Consider the following 17,915-nt stretch of genomic DNA (forward strand, 5'->3'; position numbering starts at 1 on the left):
AAGCTGTAAGTGCAGCCACTGCCCAGACTGTGCTGGACTTCTGTTAGTGGCTCAGAGCCACTTGAAGTGGTTTTCAAACTGATGCTTGAGCCAAATCCTCAGTGATGTTTGCTTGTAGAAATGGGATTTTGGACAAATTTTTCAGGCTGTCCTAAATCTCATTTCTGAAATGGCTGAGGCTGCTGGGACAGAGGTGGAATTGATCTGCATTAGTCTGGCCAGAGGCTTTTAAAGATGCTAGTCACACCGAGGGACTTCTTCATAGTGAGTGACTTCCAGCCCCTGAGGTCAGGGCTGTGTTTGAGGTGTTTAAATATTCTTCAGGTCCTATAGCTCAGACCTCATTGGCAGCCCTTGGAAATTAAAGTCCTCCATAAAATTGAATTCAGGCTTCCTAAACCACTTTTGAAAATGTTGCTTAATAACTCTTCTTGCACCTTTATTTCTGTTTACCTGGACTTTCCATGGCAAGTTTTCTAACTCTCCTGGCATCTTCAGATGCTGGTTCCTTTTCATTTTAGGTGCTAATTATTTCCTCACAGCATTAAGTGCTTCAGCGAGCTGAGCAGGCTGGTTGCTCACTCTTCTTTTATACCTCCATCCCATCAAATAGTCATGATCACTTTGGCTCATTACACTTTATATCCTGGACTGTAACTGACAGCGTGCTGCCAAGCCCAAACATCCCTGGAACTTCTTGCTGCTAACTCCAGATACCAGAGAAGATTCCTAGAGTCAGGCAAGAAATGCTCTGGGGTTCTTCCCCCACTACCCTGAGGCTTTTCCAGGGGTAGTTTTTCAGCCAGATGTGGGTGTTGAGGAGATTTCGGGGTGCTGGGAAAGAGCCCAGGTAGCAACAGGGCACAGGTCCTTGCCAATCTCCACTCCTGGAGGGATGCTCTCAGCTGAAAGACAGCCCCAGCTGATAAAGGTCTTGCCATCGCTGTTAGCACTCGATCATTTCAATCTGGATTTTGACACTGTGCCCTCTCCAGTCCTAAGATAATTGAAAAGGAAATTATATGTATTTGAAAAGAAATTGCATCACTTTGATGAAGTCAAGAGCAGTTGTACTGAAGCAGGGTTTGTTTGCTTGTATCACAGTATGTTAGAGATTGGAAGGGACCTCAAAAGATCATCTAGTCCAATCCCCCTGCCAGAGCAGGAACACCTAGATAAGGCTACACAGGAATGTGTCCAGGCGGGTTTTGAATGTCTCCAGAGAAGGAGACTCCACAACCCCCCTGGGCAGCCTGTTCCAGTGTTCTGTCACCCTCACTGAGAAGAAGTTTCTTCTCAAGTTTAAGTGGAACCTCTTGTGTTCCAGTTTGTACCCATTACCCCTTATCCTATCATTGTTTGCCACTGAGAAGAGCCTGGCTCCATCCTCGTGACACTCCCCCTTTATATATTTATATACACTTGTATTTCTGGGTTTTTTTTATTTCTTGTATTTCTGACTGATCAGGCAGGACTTTAATTTGAACTTGACTTTGTTCCTTTAATAGAAATGTGTTACGTCATGTCTAATGCTTTATCAGCACCTGTAACGCCATCAGTCATCTGAGGGATATTATGACATAGATTTTTTTTTAATGGTGAATAGCTGATAATAATTTTGGAGCAGATCCCATCTTAAATGGATTGTGCTCCCAAAAAACCCCAACCCTTTGGATTATTATTATTATTATTAAATTTAAGTGAATCATTGAATGAATTGGCATTGAAATTATGTTTGGAGAGAGGGACTTTGTTGCAAACCTGAAACCTCTCTCACGTGAAAGTGCACGAGAGAGCACTGCGTGATCCACGAGGAAACATGGACAAACCTCAGCCAGGATTTGGGGCTTTTTTGCATGTAGAAAGCATTTGTGCTCACACTTGGAGGACTTCACTAGCTGGTGCCAGCAGGACGACAAGGTTGGAGAGTCAGAGAAGCCTTTTTTGATGCTTAATTGCATCATGGACAGGTAACACAGAGTCCCTCTGTGCTGTCAGTGTGTGCCTCAAGTAGCAGTTACCATGTTACAGTGATACCAGTAAGGAATTGATACAGAGTGTGGCTATAAAAATAACAATAATAATGTGATCATTACTATTAGTAGTAGTTTTATGGGAAACTGGAGTGGGACTGATGCCCAGAAGCTTCCACTGTCAGTTCAACCTGGGAAACAAGCTTCCTGTAGATCAAGGGGTTACTGTGCAAGTTCCCATCTCTGCAGTGCAGCATTGCACTGGTGTGATGGCCCTGTGGCAGGTACCCTGGCAGTACTTGTGCTGCCTCATTTCCTTTGAACTTGAAGATTCCTGCAATCCAAATAAGCCCCCTAGGAATGAGGTTTCGTTTTTAGCACATCACAGTCCTGCACTGTGCAAGCCAGGCTGCTTCTGGAGCTGCCAGGAGCTGTAAAGGAGTAATTGAGCTGGAACTTGCTCCTGCACCTGCTTTATATTAATTGTGGGCAAAATCCTGAGGCTTCTAGTCACTCACTGAACAACCACGGGTGGAAAAATGCCTCTAAGGGAGGAGGTGTTTGAAAGGGTTGTCTACAGATGTCTCCTTAGATAATACTTCGAGGAGGGGAGCATAGCGGGACCCGGTGTCTTTGCTTGTGTAAAGGCCAGGGCATTATACCTAAGTGCCCTTCAAGCTAGGGATTTCCTGCATGGAAAGATGTGCTCATGCACTGGGGATGCTCCTACATGGGCCTGTAAATCTATCTGGAAAAAAGTTCCCAGGCCCTCTCCCAACTCCTGTGTGATGGCCCTAAGGATGTGGTTCAGATGAGCCAGTCTTGAGTATTTTGGCTAAGCCTGTGTGATGGGAGCAGGCTGGAAAGGAAGACCTTTGGCTGACCACATATCCAGTAACAGGTCATCATCTGGGTTCCCCCCTGCCCCGCCTTATTACCACCATGCTGACCCTGTGCCCTGTCACCCCCAATACTTCCAGCATCCCTTTTTCCTTAGCATCCTTTCACACGTTTTTTCAGGGTTCCACTCCCAGCTATGGATGGTTGCTCTGGCTATCTAGGACCAGGCTGGAAGGGCTTCATCGTGAAGGTCCCTTCTGTGAGGTCCTCTGCCCAGCCAACCTGCCTGGCTCCATAGCAAGAGCTGTCTGTCCTTGGATGGTCTCTTCTGACCACCCATCTCCTCTACCAAAACCATGAGCCAAAATATGTTCAAAGGCATCTCTCTTGCAGAACAGGTCCTCTTACACCCACTATCCCCAAGGAGATCCTGGGTGTCTGCAGCATGGCCAAAAGGTTGCAGATGGATGGTTGTGCATGCCCAGAGAAGCCGTGGCTGCCTCATGAAGGCCAGGTTGGACGAGGCTTGGAGCAGCCTGCTCTAGTAGAAGGTATCACAGTATCACAGTATGTTAGAGATTGGAAGGGACCTCAAAAGATCATCTAGTCCAATCCCCTTGCCGGAGCAGGAACACCTAGATAAGGCTACACAGGAATGTGTCCAGGCGGGTTTTGAATGTCTCCAGAGAAGGAGACTCCACGACCTCCCTGGGCAGCCTGTTCCAGTGTTCTGTCACCCTCACTGAGAAGAAGTTTCTTCTCAAGTTTAAGTGGAACCTCTTGTGTTCCAGTTTGTACCCATTACCCCTTATCCTATCATTGTTTGCCACTGAGAAGAGCCTGGCTCCGTCCTCGTGACACTCCCCCTTTATATATTTATATACACTAATAAGGTCACCCCTCAGTCTCCTCTTCTCCAAACTATAGAGACCCAGCTCCCTCAGCCTTTCCTCATAAGGGAGATGCTCCACTCCCTTCATCATCTTAGTTGCCCTGCGCTGGACTCTCTCCAGCAGGTCCCTGTCCTTCTTGAACTGAGGGGCCCAGAACTGGACACAATATTCCAGATGCGGTCTCACCAGGGCCGAGTAGAGGGGAAGGAGGACCTCTCTCGACCTACTGACCACCCCCCTTCTAATACACCCCAGGATGCCATTGGCCTTCTTGGCCACAAGGGCACAGTGTTGGCTCATGGTCATCCTGCCATCCACTAGGACCCCCAGGTCCCTCTCCCCTACACTACTCTCTAACAGGTTGTTCCCCAACCTATACTGGAACCTGGGGTTGTTCCTGCCCAGATGCAGGACTCTACACTTTCCCTTGTTATATTTCATCAAGTTTCTCCCTGCCCAACTCTCCAGCCTGTCCAGGTCCCGCTGGATGGCAGCACAGCCTTCTGGTGTGTCAGCCACTCCTCCCAGCTTAGTGTCATCAGCAAACTTGCTGACAGTACACTCAATTCCCTCATCTAAATCATTGATGAATATATTAAATAATACTGGTCCCAATACTGACCCTTGAGGCACTCCACTAGATACAGACCTCCATTTAGACTCCGCCCCATAGACTACAACTCTCTGGCTTCTGTTCTTCAGCCAGTTCGCGGTCCACCTCACTACCTGATCATCCAGACCACACTTCCTCAATTTAGCTATGAGGATGCTGTGGGAGACTGTGTCAAATGCTTTGCTGAAGTCAAGGTAGACCACATCCACCGCTCTGCCATCATCCATCCACAATGTTATTTCCTCATAAAAGGCTATGAGGTTGGTCAAGCATGACTTCCCCTTGGTAAAGCCATGTTGACTGCCCCTCATAACCCTCTTATCCTTGATATGCCTTAAGATGGCACCAAGGATAAGGTGCTCCATCACTTTCCCAGGGATGGAGGTGAGGCTGACTGGTCTATAGTTACCCGGGTCCTCCTTCTTGCCCTTTTTGAAGACTGGAGTGACATTTGCTTTCCTCCAGTCCTCAGGCACCTCTCCCGTTTCCCAAGACTTGGTAAAGATGATGGAGAGTGGTCTAGCAATGACTTCCGCCAGTTCCCTCAGCACCCGCGGGTGCATCCTATCTGGACCCATGGATTTATGGATGTCCAGATTGCTCAACTGGTCTCTAACCCATTCCTCATCGACTAAGGCAAACTGCTCCAGTGACCTGACTTCATCTGAGGTCTCAGGAGCACAGGGCTCTTCAGGACTGCCTCCGGCAGAGTAGACTGAGACAAAGAAGGCATTCAATAACTCTGCCATCTCTGTATCTTCTGTCATCAGGGCACCCATCCCGTTCAGGCCTACCTTGCCTCTGGTGTTAGTTTTATCAGCCATGTATTTGAAAAAGCTCTTTCTGCTGTCCTTGACCCCTCTCGCCAGATTTAATTCTAAGGAGGCCTTAGCCATCCTAGCTGCCTTCCTACATCCTCTAGCAGCAGCCTTATATTCCTCCCAAGTGGCCAGCCCCTCCTTCCATGACCTGTAAACTCTCCTCTTCCACTTGAGCATACCCAGCAGTTCCTTATTTAGCCACGCAGGTCTCCTGGCCCTCTTCCTTGACTTCCTACGTGTCGGGATGCTCTGCTCTTGAGCTCGGAATAAGCAATTCTTGAATGTCAACCAACTATCTTGGGCCCCTTTACCTTCAAGCAGCCTTGCCCATGGGATTTCCTGATTTCCTGAATTCCACCATCTCGTGGTCGCTGCAACCAAGGCAGCCCTCAACCTTTACTGCTTCGACCAGACCCTCCTTGTTAGTGAGGATGAGATCCAGCAGCGCTCCTCTCCTGGTTGGCTCATCCACCATTTGCACGAGGAAGTTATCATCCATGCACTGGAGGAACCTCCTGGACTGTGGCTGGGTTGCTGAGTAGTCCTTCCAGCAAACATCAGGGAAGTTAAAATCCCCCATGACGACCACGGCCTGTGAATGTGAAGCCGCTCTCAGCTGCCTGTAGAAGGCCTCATCAACTTCCTCACCCTGATCTGGTGGCCTGTAACAGACACCCACAACAGTATCACCCCTGCCAGCCTGCCCCTTAATTCTCACCCACAGACTCTCAACTCGCTCATCCCCTGTTCCTGGACAGAGCTCAGTACATTGCAGCTGCTCTTGCACATAAAGAGCAACCCCACCACCCCGCCTGGCTGGCCTGTCTTTCCTGAAAAGGACATAGCCCTCCATGAGTATATTCCAGTCATGTGAGCTGTCCCACCACGTCTCTGTAATTGCCACCAGATCATAATCTCCTGACTTAACACAGGTCTCCAACTCCTCCTGCTTATTTCCCATGCTGCACACATTGGTGTACAGGCATTTCAAGGAGGGAGCTGAGCTCACCGATTTCACCCTAGGATTATAGGAGGCCTCCCAGTCTTCATCAATCCTAGAGTGCTGCCCCACTGGGGCAAGCCCAGTTACAACCCCATCCCCCTTCGAATCTAGTTTAAAGCTCTCCAAATGAGCCCTGCTAATTCATGCCCCAGCATCCTTCTGCCTCTGTGAGATAAACCTTTCCCATGTGCCATCATCTGGACTGGAGCCTTATAAAACCAGCCGTTATCAAAGAACCCAAAGCCCTGCCTAAAGCACCAGTCTCGTAGCCAATTGTTTACGGACTGAATTTTCCCATTCAGTCCCACATCATCACTGGAAGATGGAAGAAGTGAGGAGAAGATCACTTGAGCCCCAGACTCTTTCACCATCCGCCCCAAGGCCCTGTAGTCTTTCTTCATCCCCCTCAGACTGCGGGAAGCAGCTTCCCCCCCACCTGTCTGGAAGACCAGCAGCGGGTAGTAGTCTGTGGGGTGCACCAGGCTGGGGAGCGCCCTGGTGATATCCCTGATCCGGGCTCCAGGCAGACTACACACTTCCCTATGATGAGGGTCAACTCTGCATATCGGGCCCTCTGTTCCTCTCAGAAGGGAATCGCCTACGACAATGACCTTTCTTTCTTTCTTATCAGAGGCAGTCTTGAGGTGTGAAGTCGACCGCCTTTTCCTATGTGACCTTGTAGTCTGGCCTTGCACCACATCCTCACCTACCTCTCCATCAAGATCCAGGGCCTCAAACCTATTACTGAGGGGCACCTGGGGAAGCAGGGCAGGAAGGGAGGAGGGTTGCCCACGACTCCGAACTGGAACTCGCTTCCAGCCCTCATCGTCTTTTTGGTCCCTTACTTCTGTGCGACAGCTACAGGGCAGGGGCTGTCTCGGGTCATCCCCCTCTGTCTGAGAGGGCAGGGGGTCCATCCCCTTTTGGGGGGTATCTCCCTGGAACCGTTCCTGCTGACATGCTAGGGAGTTACTCCACCAGTCGATCTCCCTTTCACAGTCCCTGATGGTCCTGAGCATCTCAACCTCCTCCTTAAGTTCTGCCACCAAGCTAAGCAGATCTTCTACCTGCTCACACCTCACACAGGTGGAATGCTGGCCTCCCTCCCTCGGCAGCAGCAGGCTCTGGCACTCCCTGCAGCCAGAGACCTGAACAGCCACGGTTTGGGACAGGGTCTCTGAGTTGCTACAGTCTCCTTACTGCAAGCCCTCCTTCTGGAGGCGACCATATTGGTCAGCAGTCTGGGACACCAGCAACAGGGTTCGCACCACCACCTGCTTGTTCCTCCCTGCGCCTGGTCACTGCCCTCTCAGAGGCTCTTTCAAGGCAAGGGGCAGGGGTGCGGTCGCCGTTCCCGCGGGAACGCCCCCTGTCACGTCAGCCGCTCTCTCGCAAGGGCTGCTGGGGCTTCGGGGGTCGGGAGATGTCGGGAATCGCGATGTCTCTGCGCTGTCCCCTCTGCTTTTCCTCATCTCTGCTGAACCTCGTGGTCGCAAGTGTCCCTGCCCATAGTTGGAACCAGGGGTTGGAAATGGATGAGCTTTAAGGTCCCTTTCAGCCCGAATCATTCTGTGATGTTAAGGTCAGCAGCTAAGCATTGGGGCTCCATGTCATCTGCCTGTTCTCCCCAGGTCATTCAAGTTTATTTCCATCCTATTGCTTCATCTGCTCGCATTCAGGACCCACCAGCACCATTCAATTCCTTCTTCACCCCAAAAAAGAGTGCTTGGGGGTCCACAGGCTGCTCTCTTTGTGCCTTTTCTCCAGCATAGGTGATAGCTGGTTAGGGGCAAACAAAAAAGAGGTTTCCCAGGAGCCTGATGAGGGGGTTAAAGGCACATGAAGGGTTAATCTTTGCACTCCAGGGCAGAATTGAGTTGCTGCAATCCCACGTACACTAATGGGAAGCCCTGTATGCTGATATTTCTTGTTGTCCTAGTCCTTCAATTATTTGATTCATTCACATTTAGTATAAATACAGGATTAACACAAAATGACGATTTAGGAAGGAGAATCTCTTACTCTTTAATTCTAACCTAAAATGCATTCAGAAGATTCTCTCTGGTGATTGAGGGGGAGGTGATTTCGGTAAAGACACAGGTGTGGGGCAGCAGCAGCCCAGGGGTGGATAGGGCAGCCAGAGCAGTCACTAATACCTGCTTCAAATAAACCCAACACATTTCTCTTTCTTCTCTCCTCTCAAGACCCCTCAATAAGCTCTTCCTCCCAGCCTTGTGGGTTTAACTTTCTTTCTCATCTCTTTTTTCTTTCCCAAGCAGACACTCAGGACATTTCCTCTCTGCTGGGGACTGCATTAACAGATGAATTGAGGCAGAGGAGCATGAATGCCACATCTGACTGCATGCCAGGGAACAAATGAGGGTGCACCATTCCATCTCTGTTGCTGCCTCACACTTTCTGAGCCCTCTGCACCTCCTGGTAGATGCTAGAGCTGGAGAGACCCAGCCCTGTTCTGAGCAGTACCAGGCAGAGCCCTGGGGATGAGGCTGCATGAGTGTCCTGAGGTCATTGCAAGGCACAGCCCATCAAACAGCCTCTGGGCTTTCCTTGGTGTGTAAGTCAGGCAGGCCCCTGGTGCTTTTCCTTTGAGTTTGAGGTTTATTTTTGTGTGGTAGAGGAAACACCAGTTGGAACTGTCCCTTTCCTAGGGTTCAGATCTGCACCAAAAGCAGCCTGAAACTGCTGGGGGCAAGGTGCAGGGTGACAAAACTTCTCTGCTTGGCTCACCCACCATGCTGTGGGGTAAAGGTAAATGAATCTGGAAGTGGCTTTGCAGCCCCTCCACTGGGCACTGCAGACCACCTTGAGCAGCAGGGCTGGTCTATCCCTGCTGTCTGTGAGTGCTGAACCTGGACAGGCAGCTCAGCACTGTGCATTTGATGTGATGGCCATCCTGGTGGGACAGCACCTTCCACCCAGCACGCAACAGTGAGGATAACTTGCTGCACTGGTTTCTACCCTGGGATCCCAAAATGAGGCCAGATTTAGCATAGGTTGAGATTGCTGTGCTAAAAGGATGACGCAGAACCATTGCCATGGAGACAGGAAACCAAGGTAAGCAGCCACGCTGCTCCTGGCAGCATCCTGGCAGCAGAGACTTCACTCCTGGTCCTGCAGCTTCTGCTTGGAGCAAGTGGGGGAAGACAAATTCCCCCAGCTGCAAACACACAGTTTGGCATTGTTCGCTGGTGCTTTTGTTTTAAGCAAATGCCTCGGCTCTGTATGCGATGTAAATATTCAAGCATGGGTTAAAACCTTCCCTCCTCCTTCTGCTTTTTCTCCTGCGCACACTTGTGTGCCGGCTTCACACTGAGCAAACACAGGTTGCGCAGTGTGCGGTTGGATGCAGTTACACAATTTGGTAGTGTTAGGTTCTGCTTAGCGTGTTCGTAATAATAGCACCACTTCAGAGAATTGCTTAATGAGGCTTTTGCTGAGTGCTCGGAGTTGCTCACATGAGAGCAGAGCAGGAGCCCATAAAAACCCAGTTAGTGGCTGCAAGCACACTGTGGATCTTGAAATCCCAGGCAGAGTTTTGTGGGGCAGGCAGCAGCCCAGAGGCACAGCATCCTTTGCTGCAACACACACCATGCCAGTATCCACCCAAAATCACAGCAGAGAGTAAGCATGGAGAGGCTGGAAAGTGCTTGAGAGACCCTCTGCTTGCTGGGATGTGTTTGTCTTCTCTTAGAAAGAAGGGAGTCAAACTTTCTTACCCTTTCTGAGAAGGCTTTCACATAGCCAGCATAGGATGCTGAGACTGGGTTCTGGTGCTGGTGGAGGAGGACTCTTAATTCCTGAGCAGGTGCTGCAGCCAGGTGCAAATAGCTGAGCCCCCTTTTATTCCAGAAACTGGTCTCCCAAGAGCTAGGCTTGATGCCCATTGTTGAAGGTTCACATTGTCTGTGCCAGGCTGGGTCCACAGTGGCGTCCCCAGGGCCACCCAGCAGGACTCGTGGCCCCAGGACAGGGTTCCTGGTGTTGGGTGTGAACTGCTCAAGAGCTGGGTTTGGCCACACTGAATGGAATGCTGGTAAAACAGCACATGCTAAAACCATGTGAATGGGCAGGTAGGTGTTAAGGTCTTGTAATGAAACCAGTCTTGGCTTGCTTCATGGTACATGTGGGTGCGCTCTGTGTCCTCCTAAGAGAGCAAAAGAGAACAAAATGACCTGACAACAAACGTATGAAACATGCATGAGGGGTAAAATATTATGTGCTCTTTGCAGAGATTCTCTTTGGCTTTCCCCTCTGGTAGGCAAAGCCTAGCTTTGAGTGATAAAGAGATGGGGATCGCATTATAGCCACAGCACAGGTTGGCAGGTGGGAATTGTCGTGATGGATGAGCCCTGCAAATCCATCCAGTTCTGAAGGTGTTGTGCAGAGAGGTCATGCTCAGGAGCAGAACAGATTGCATGGACCAAGCCTTGGTGGGTTTTATTTGAATGTTTTCCTGATTTAAGAGAACTTGAAATTTTCCAACTCAGTCGAAGGCAAAAAAATCAGCCAAATAACTGAGGACAGCAGAATCGTCAAGACCTGCTTTCCTATGGAATTAAAGCTTTAAACTCTTTATCCAGTAATCCCAGCTCATTCCCTTGTCCCCCACTAGTTTGGCAGGGCAGGTGGCACCATATGCTGCTGCTGGTTCAGAGCTGTGTTTGCTGATGGGTTGGACAGGAGATGTCTTGCATATGACAGAGTTGAACTTGCCTCTTCCTCTTAGGGACATAATTTTGGGCTTTCTTGCTTATCCACCCTCTTGTCATGAAACTTGCTGGAAGTGCAGATCATTGAGGTCTCTGCTGTGGTGTGAAATTGAGTTTGAATTGGCCAATATATGCAAAAGTATTTTAGTGAAGAAGGACAGGTAGTTAACTGAGTGGATGCACTGGCTCTAGGATCTTGGCTTTTCCTTAGACTCAAGCTAGGCATAGCCGTAAAATGAGCAGCAGTTATTGAAACTGTCAGCAAACAGCTTCCAATCTTTTTCTTTTACATTTTGAAAACTTAAACCAGCCTATCAATAAGATTTCTTCTCTTCTACTGTTAGAAGGTGATTTATGTCCTGAAGCAGGATGATTTAGGTCTCCTTCACATTTTCCTTTCAAACTGTTTGCCAGTGGAAGTAGTGATTCCCATCATTTACACACGTGCAGTCCTTCCCTGGATTCTGCTTATACCTTGCTGTCAGTGTGTCTTGCACAAAACATCACCCACTAATTGTGGAAACAAAAAATCCCTTTATTTTGTTTTCAGTTGTGAACAGTCATTAGCTGGAGCACAGACACTGGGGTTTTATGGATCTTCACCCTATCCCCTTGCACTAGTCCTAGTAAAGCTTAGTGTTCTGCTGATTTCTGTCTTGCAAGCCTGGATGAAGTATTTTTGCCAGATTTGCAGCTTTTCAAAGGCTTCTCCTTGGACAGGGTCAGGCTAAAGGCTTTCTTTGGCTGGGCACAACCCTATTGCTAACTTGCCTCCAGGAATGCAGAAGCCACTGAGACAGATGGACACATGCACATCCACATGGCATGAATCTAGTTTCATTTGCAAATCGGGGTAAAAAAATCATGATTAAATTAGTTAAGTACCCCTTTATTTTGTGAGATAGGTAAGAACTTTCTCCATGGTCTGGTCTTGGTCATCAATGTCCAAGTAGGATTTAGAAAGTCAGCAAAAGGAGACTTTGGGGGCAGATATAGAAAAGTGGATTAATCATCCATGTTTCACTAGCTTTTTTGTTTGTTTCCAAATTCTTTTTGAAGTTCTAAATAATCCCTTGTGACACTTGGTGAAAGCAAACAAGGTTTTTCAAAGCTTTGCATTTGAATTCAGGAGACCAAAACTCTGCCTACAGGTTTCCAGCATGTTTTATTCTCTTTGCTTTTCATCTTTATTAAAGGGCTGTAATTTGTGTGATTAATTGCAAATGCATATGGCTATATTCTTGGCCTTACACAATATCGCACTTTGAGAGTCCATTGTCTGCCCAGAGCAGATATACTGAATCTTGCTTCCATGTCAGCAGAAAAAGGGTTTTCGTACAGAAGTCTCCTTGGATTATGAATTAATTAAATCAGAGTTAAGGTCTCCAGCCAGCATGGCTGCTCTGTAGCAATTTGTTATATCAATGAAACTCTTTAGTCTGTGCTGTGAGAAACACTGAATGACAGAAGCAGCAATGGGGTCTTCTAGCCTCAAAGCCTACACAAGTGAGAAGGTGGTTTCTCCTCCACAGAATGTGATGTAGAGAAGCAAGATATATCCTCATGCATTGAAACCGCACACTAATGACAAAAGTTAACACTTTGGCTTGAGAGCAGAAGAGTCAGCTCATCTGTGTGTTCAGCCATCCCTGGCCTTCCTCACCATTTAGGTTTGGGAAGGAATTTAACAGCAATGTGATGTGGATTTTGGACAAGATCCTGCACAGCTCTGTATCTGACTGATGGGCTTTCTGCCACCCCACTGCTTGAACTGCATATGATTTCCCAGCCTTTGTGCCCTTCGCACCCTGCCCAGCTGCAATCAGACCCAAGGATTTGGGGAAGGATGGTTGAGCTGGTGTCAATAAGAGAGATGCCTCGTGAAAGGGCAAGCAGTGTCCCTGCTTGCTGCAGAGTCTGGGTGCTCTGTCAGAGTAAATGGAACAAAGGTCTGATCCAGCCTAGCAGCTTCTCTCACCTGAAGTGCCTTTGCATTGGTGCTTTTCACGTGTCGCCGTAATGCCCAGCTCTATCTTTTCATCTCATCCTCAGAACCCCACTGTTCTCCCCAGTGTCACGAGAAGCTATCCTTGAACATCCTTGTTGGAAACAGAATTAAAGTGACACCACTTCCACAAAGAAAAGAGCAACTGACCAGAAGTAAAATGAGCTGCTGACCAAGCAGTGCTGCAGCCTCACAGAATCAGCTGGGTCTAGCATTGCCAGCACTTGGTAATGCAAATACCTGCAAACACTGAATTCTGCCCCAGATTAAGTATCTCCCTGGCTGCAAGCTTTTCAGGAGGCTTGTTGCCCTCCAGAAACAGGTCCAAATGCAAGAACGTTATGTTGCTGTAGAAAAGAAGACATGAGAACACCTTCAATGAACCAAACCATGACTAATGGCATGCAATAAACCCAACACTGAAATTGTGGTAAATGAAGAGTTTTGAGCTCATTGTGGAAGGAAGACCTGCTGTGTCATGGCCATGGCCCAGCTCGCTACAAAGGAAAGAGAAGAGATTAATATTCAACAGTCAAAAGCCAAAAGATCCAAGAATCCAGGGTGGAATCACACAGAGGTTTATTTGCCCCTTACCATAGACTTGCAGGTTGACCGAAATGAATAAAGTCAATGCAAGGTTCATTTCAGAAACAGGAGTCTGTGGCTGAAAATACAAACAAGGCCAAGGATCTTCCAAATACTGCACAGCCAGGAGATGCTGCTCGAGCCTGGCCAAGCCTGTGCCTGATCGCCAAGGCGTTTGATCTGGAAATCAGACATAGCACACATCATCACTATGAAAAATATCACACGTGGTCTATACTTCAGGCCACTTTCCAGTATCTCAAGGAAGAGATCTTTTAATTGAAGGCCTTAATGTTTCTCGTCATATTTAAAATTAGAGCAGAACGGCAATAAAATTGGTCATGGGATTGAGACAAGTTTTAAGGGAGAGAAGGAAATTTATTCTTCATTTTTTACGTTGGAGCAGCCTTTAGGAGCCCATGAACATTGAATATGTCAATGCAAGGATTAATAATTAAAGGAACAACAGCCGCATATCTCTGAGATACACACAGGAAAGCAACATCTCAGGTCGGAGGCTGGAGTCTCTGGGGACACATTGTTTTTGCTGGCATTTCACCTCTGCCTGATACACCTCATTATTTAGAAAAGCATTTCCAACCAGCCTCTGCCAAGGAATGTCTTACCTAGCAATTTGCAGCTGATAGCTAACATCAGCGTTAGCCTGGGAAATTGTATCCGTGCTTGCTATCAGATTGATTTTGAAGGAGGACGCGGAGGTGTTCACATAGATTATAAGTGATTTGAATAGATGTGTTTTGGGGTGAAACCCTCAAGCCACCAGCAGAAGCCCTTGTAGAGTGCTGATGATGCTCCAGCAAACCCAGTCGCCACAGGTCAATGGGACTCACAGCTGTGCTTGCCCAAGACTTGGGAAAAAGCAGGCTCCAAAACTGCTTCCTCCCTTCTTCCAGGAGCCAGATGGATGTCAACAGGCTATGGCGACGAGACGGAGCCGCTTCGCTCGCCGGTGTGGCCTCCAGCCAAGCAGACGCCTCGTCACGCTGCTCTGCAGAGCCGGCGGCATCCCCTTAGCCAGCAGTGTCTCGCCGGGTGCTGACGATGGTTCAGAACGTTGTCTTGAAGAAGGGAGTCTCCAACTTGACTGTGATTTTCCTAACCAGACCCAAATTGTGCTTCCCGGCCCTCCGCATCCTTCCTCTCTCCATGCTGGTAGTCTTCTTGTTCATTAAAAACCTGCTAATTATCTCAGCAGCCTGGAACTGGGTTGCAGCATGGAATTAAAACCAGCTTTTTTGTTTTGGCATCCACCACCTCATGTAATTAATAAGACAACAGAAAGCCAGAACATGCGGGTCAGCTGTGTGTGCAAGGAAGGGATTGATCGGACATGGCCAGCGCCAGAGTTGATGGTCAGGATGCTCTGAAGCTGGCCTCAGCAAGGGTTGGTTGCATTTTGGCCCAAACAGGGAAAAAGGAGATTAGGCTTTCTGTCCTGGTTGTTCCTCTGGTTTTTCCTCATCTAACTCATAATCTGGACCAAGTAGTGCTCAGTTAAAACCTTGCACTCAATCTTCAGCCCCTCTTTGTTGGGTAAGGAAGGGGGAAGTAGTCCAGCAAGGCTTGACAGAGTGTTTTGACTATCCATGCTGAGCAGATTGGGATGATCTGAGAGCCTGGACTGTTGCAGATGGGCATTTTGATGGAGATCTGGAAAATGGCTGAAGGAACCTGAAACCAAAGGAGGGATCAGTGCCACCAGCATGCCCGCCAGCAGAAGGTCCTCTGCATGCTGCCTTGGCATGAGCAAGCAGCTGTCTAATCCAAATGGAAATGTCTCCCTTCTTGCTGGCTGCAGGCAGGAGAAGGCTGAGGACCCCGTCTTGCTGAGCTGGGGTGACGCAACCCTTCCCCACAGCCCCCCTCCGTTCACATTCTGGGCTGGTGATGGAGTGGCAATGCCTTTGAGCACTGTCGCAGAGCAGTGGCAGCACCAGGACGGAGGGGACATGACTCCTAACTCACCAGAGAATTGGTAGAGCACAAACTTTGCATCTGTGGAAGTGCTCAGGCTGCCCTCGCCCACCTCTCTGCCAGGAGCATCCCTGCTTGCCACCCACTGTGCCTGCTCTCCCGAGCATTGAACTACAATTTGTTGCTGCTGCCACTGAGTAGCTACTGTTGCTGCTTTCTACGGACTTGCTCAGCTGCCAGGATGCCCCTGATGGGCTGCAAGCTGCTGCCGGAACTGTCAGGCCAAGGTGGGAGAGCATTGCTCCTGGGGGAGCAGCAAAACCGAATTGGGGTTCTAGCCCTTTAAATCCAATCTGGTACTGCAAAAAAACGGGCGAGCAGCAGGAGAGAGCCTTCAGACTCTTTTAATTAAAGCTTGTACCATATTCCATCTTCCCAAGTCACAGCAGTCACTTCTTCAGGACATCTCAGGGCTCACCGGCACCGCGGCATGGATGGGGGGAGTCGCTCACCTGGGACCGGCGGCAGTAGGTACGCACGGGCTGCTTGCATGGCTTCTCCCCCTCTCCTCGCTGTCAGCTGGAAGCATCCCCCCTTTTTTTTCCCATGTCTTTTCCTTTGCCGAAGAGAAAGTCTAACGCGTTGCTTCTGGCTCATGGGGACGGAGGCAGGAGGCATCCTCCTGCAGCACACCTTGGGGCAAGGGGCTCCCCGTCCTGCCAGCGCTGCTCTCCTCCCTCCCTTTTAAATAATTAAGTGCATGACCTAGAGTTGGGATTTTTTCCCCCTTGCTCCTTAAATCAAAATGCTGCTGTTCAGCAGAAGAGAAGTTGGGATGCCTGTTTCATAAATCACTGCAGAAGTTGGTCCCTGTCACGCTTTCACCGACGATTGCCCCCACTGGCTCTGCTCCCGGCTCCTCTCCCCTCTGCCTCCCCCCTTGTAAGTGCACCAGGTTAAGAGAGTTTTCCCATATCCTTTCATGCGCATTGCACTCTCAATGCAGAGCATTTCTTAAGAGCTTCAAGAACCGAATACTGGTGTTATAAAGAAAGACAGCGTTATATTCACTCTGGAGTCTCCTCTCTTCAGCAGTATAACCCGTGGAAGCTTTAGCTGGCCTTATAAATTGCCCTTTCAGCAGGAACATTGTGCACAGGGACATTTAGCTGGTAACTATCTCAATCACTGATCGATTTTTCTCTCCCTCCTCCTTCTAACTGAGTGATCTTTTAATTTGTATTTCCACGCAAAACAGCTGTCTCTTTAAATTATGTGTTGCTGTTCCTTCATCACTGTCTCAGGTTGGTGCACCATGAGGGTGCCCTGACCTTAATAAGAGCCTGTTTTCCTCTTTGCAGCCAGGTCCCAGGTGAGTGTGGGTCCCAAGGAGCCTCTCTCCTACATGGATTCCTGGAGGGGAACAGACACTGTGCCAGGAAAACATTTATCCTGGTGCCTATCTGAGTTTAATAACACTTTTGACAAACAACAGACGTCCTCGAGGTTTGAAATAGGGTTGAAAAAGCATCCACTAATCTCCCTGAGAAGTGCTAGATGGTGGCCACCACTCTCAGTAAATCAGGAGATGAGCTGTTTATGTATGGCATGTTGAAATCTTAGCACAGGAGAAAAAAATCCTTCTGCTAATCCACCAGCAAAAACCTCTGCCTTGCTGTCATTTCACAGGCTTGTGTGGGGGATATTGCGAACTCAGCACGGCTCAAAGCACACAGGGTTTTGGGAGCTGTTGGGGGTGCAGGGTCAGGGAAAGGGACTTTTTTCTCACTGATGGTATTTGATGTAAATGAGAGAGCAATGGGACAGGGAACTTGCAAGTGAGCAAGGCAATTGGAGCCATGTATCCGTGTATGAGCTGCTGAGCAGGAGCACCTGGCGGGATGAGGTGGTTGGTGGGCAGCGGGATGTTTTGACTTGAGCAGTCAAAGGAATGAGCCTTAGAGACGAGGAGGCACAGCGGAGACGCCAGGACAGGGTGGAACCTGCGGCACAGCCGTTAACTTATAGGGGTGCGGGGCGTGCTGGGGAAAAGAAACATCTTACCCTGGGGATTTGCAGTGATCGGTTTTCCTGCTTGAGGTTGCTTCTGTCATTGGCTCCCATCTCTTTGGTAGCAATTTAACCATTTGTGACTTCTGGTGACATGAGGAAGGAGCTTGCCCCTTGCGACCGAGAACTGGGACAATAGCTCCCTTTTTCCCGGTTGCAGCAGGAGAGCAAATGACTTGGCAAGGAAACCTGAAAGTGCCTGAAAGTAAAAAAACCTGTTCCTGTGGTCTGAGCGGGGCTGCAGACGAACTCTTCTTGGGTGAAGCCCCTGAAACCTGTTTCCTTCACCTTGAGGAGCTGGAAACCCCAGAGTTGGATTTGAAAACCACTGGCAGATAGAAGTGGAGTGAGGAAAGACGAACAAAATATACATCTCCCTTCAGCAAAGTGACTCAAGCCTCTCAAGCATCCGGAGGGTGGGGAGCAATTATTTATAGTGCCATCAGC

The 17,915-nt window shown here is 48.9% G+C and overlaps 1 protein-coding gene across 1 annotated transcript in view; it reads left to right on the top strand.

Annotated features, from left to right (window-relative positions):
* The window catches only part of LOC308227350 (S-adenosyl-L-methionine-dependent tRNA 4-demethylwyosine synthase TYW1-like), a gene marked incomplete at both ends in the record, with an annotated part of 112,272 nt that extends 97,749 nt beyond the window's left edge, over positions 1-14,523 (top strand). Inside the window, 1 exon segment of the mRNA XM_080629894.1 lies at positions 14,378-14,523. Within this exon segment, the coding sequence (XP_080486020.1) occupies positions 14,378-14,523 (146 nt within the window).
* Between the last annotated feature and the right edge of the window lie 3,392 nt (positions 14,524-17,915).

This window comes from Psittacula echo, assembly GCF_963264785.1.
Source record: "Psittacula echo genome assembly, chromosome: 15".
Taxonomy (NCBI): Eukaryota; Metazoa; Chordata; class Aves; order Psittaciformes; family Psittacidae; genus Psittacula; species Psittacula echo.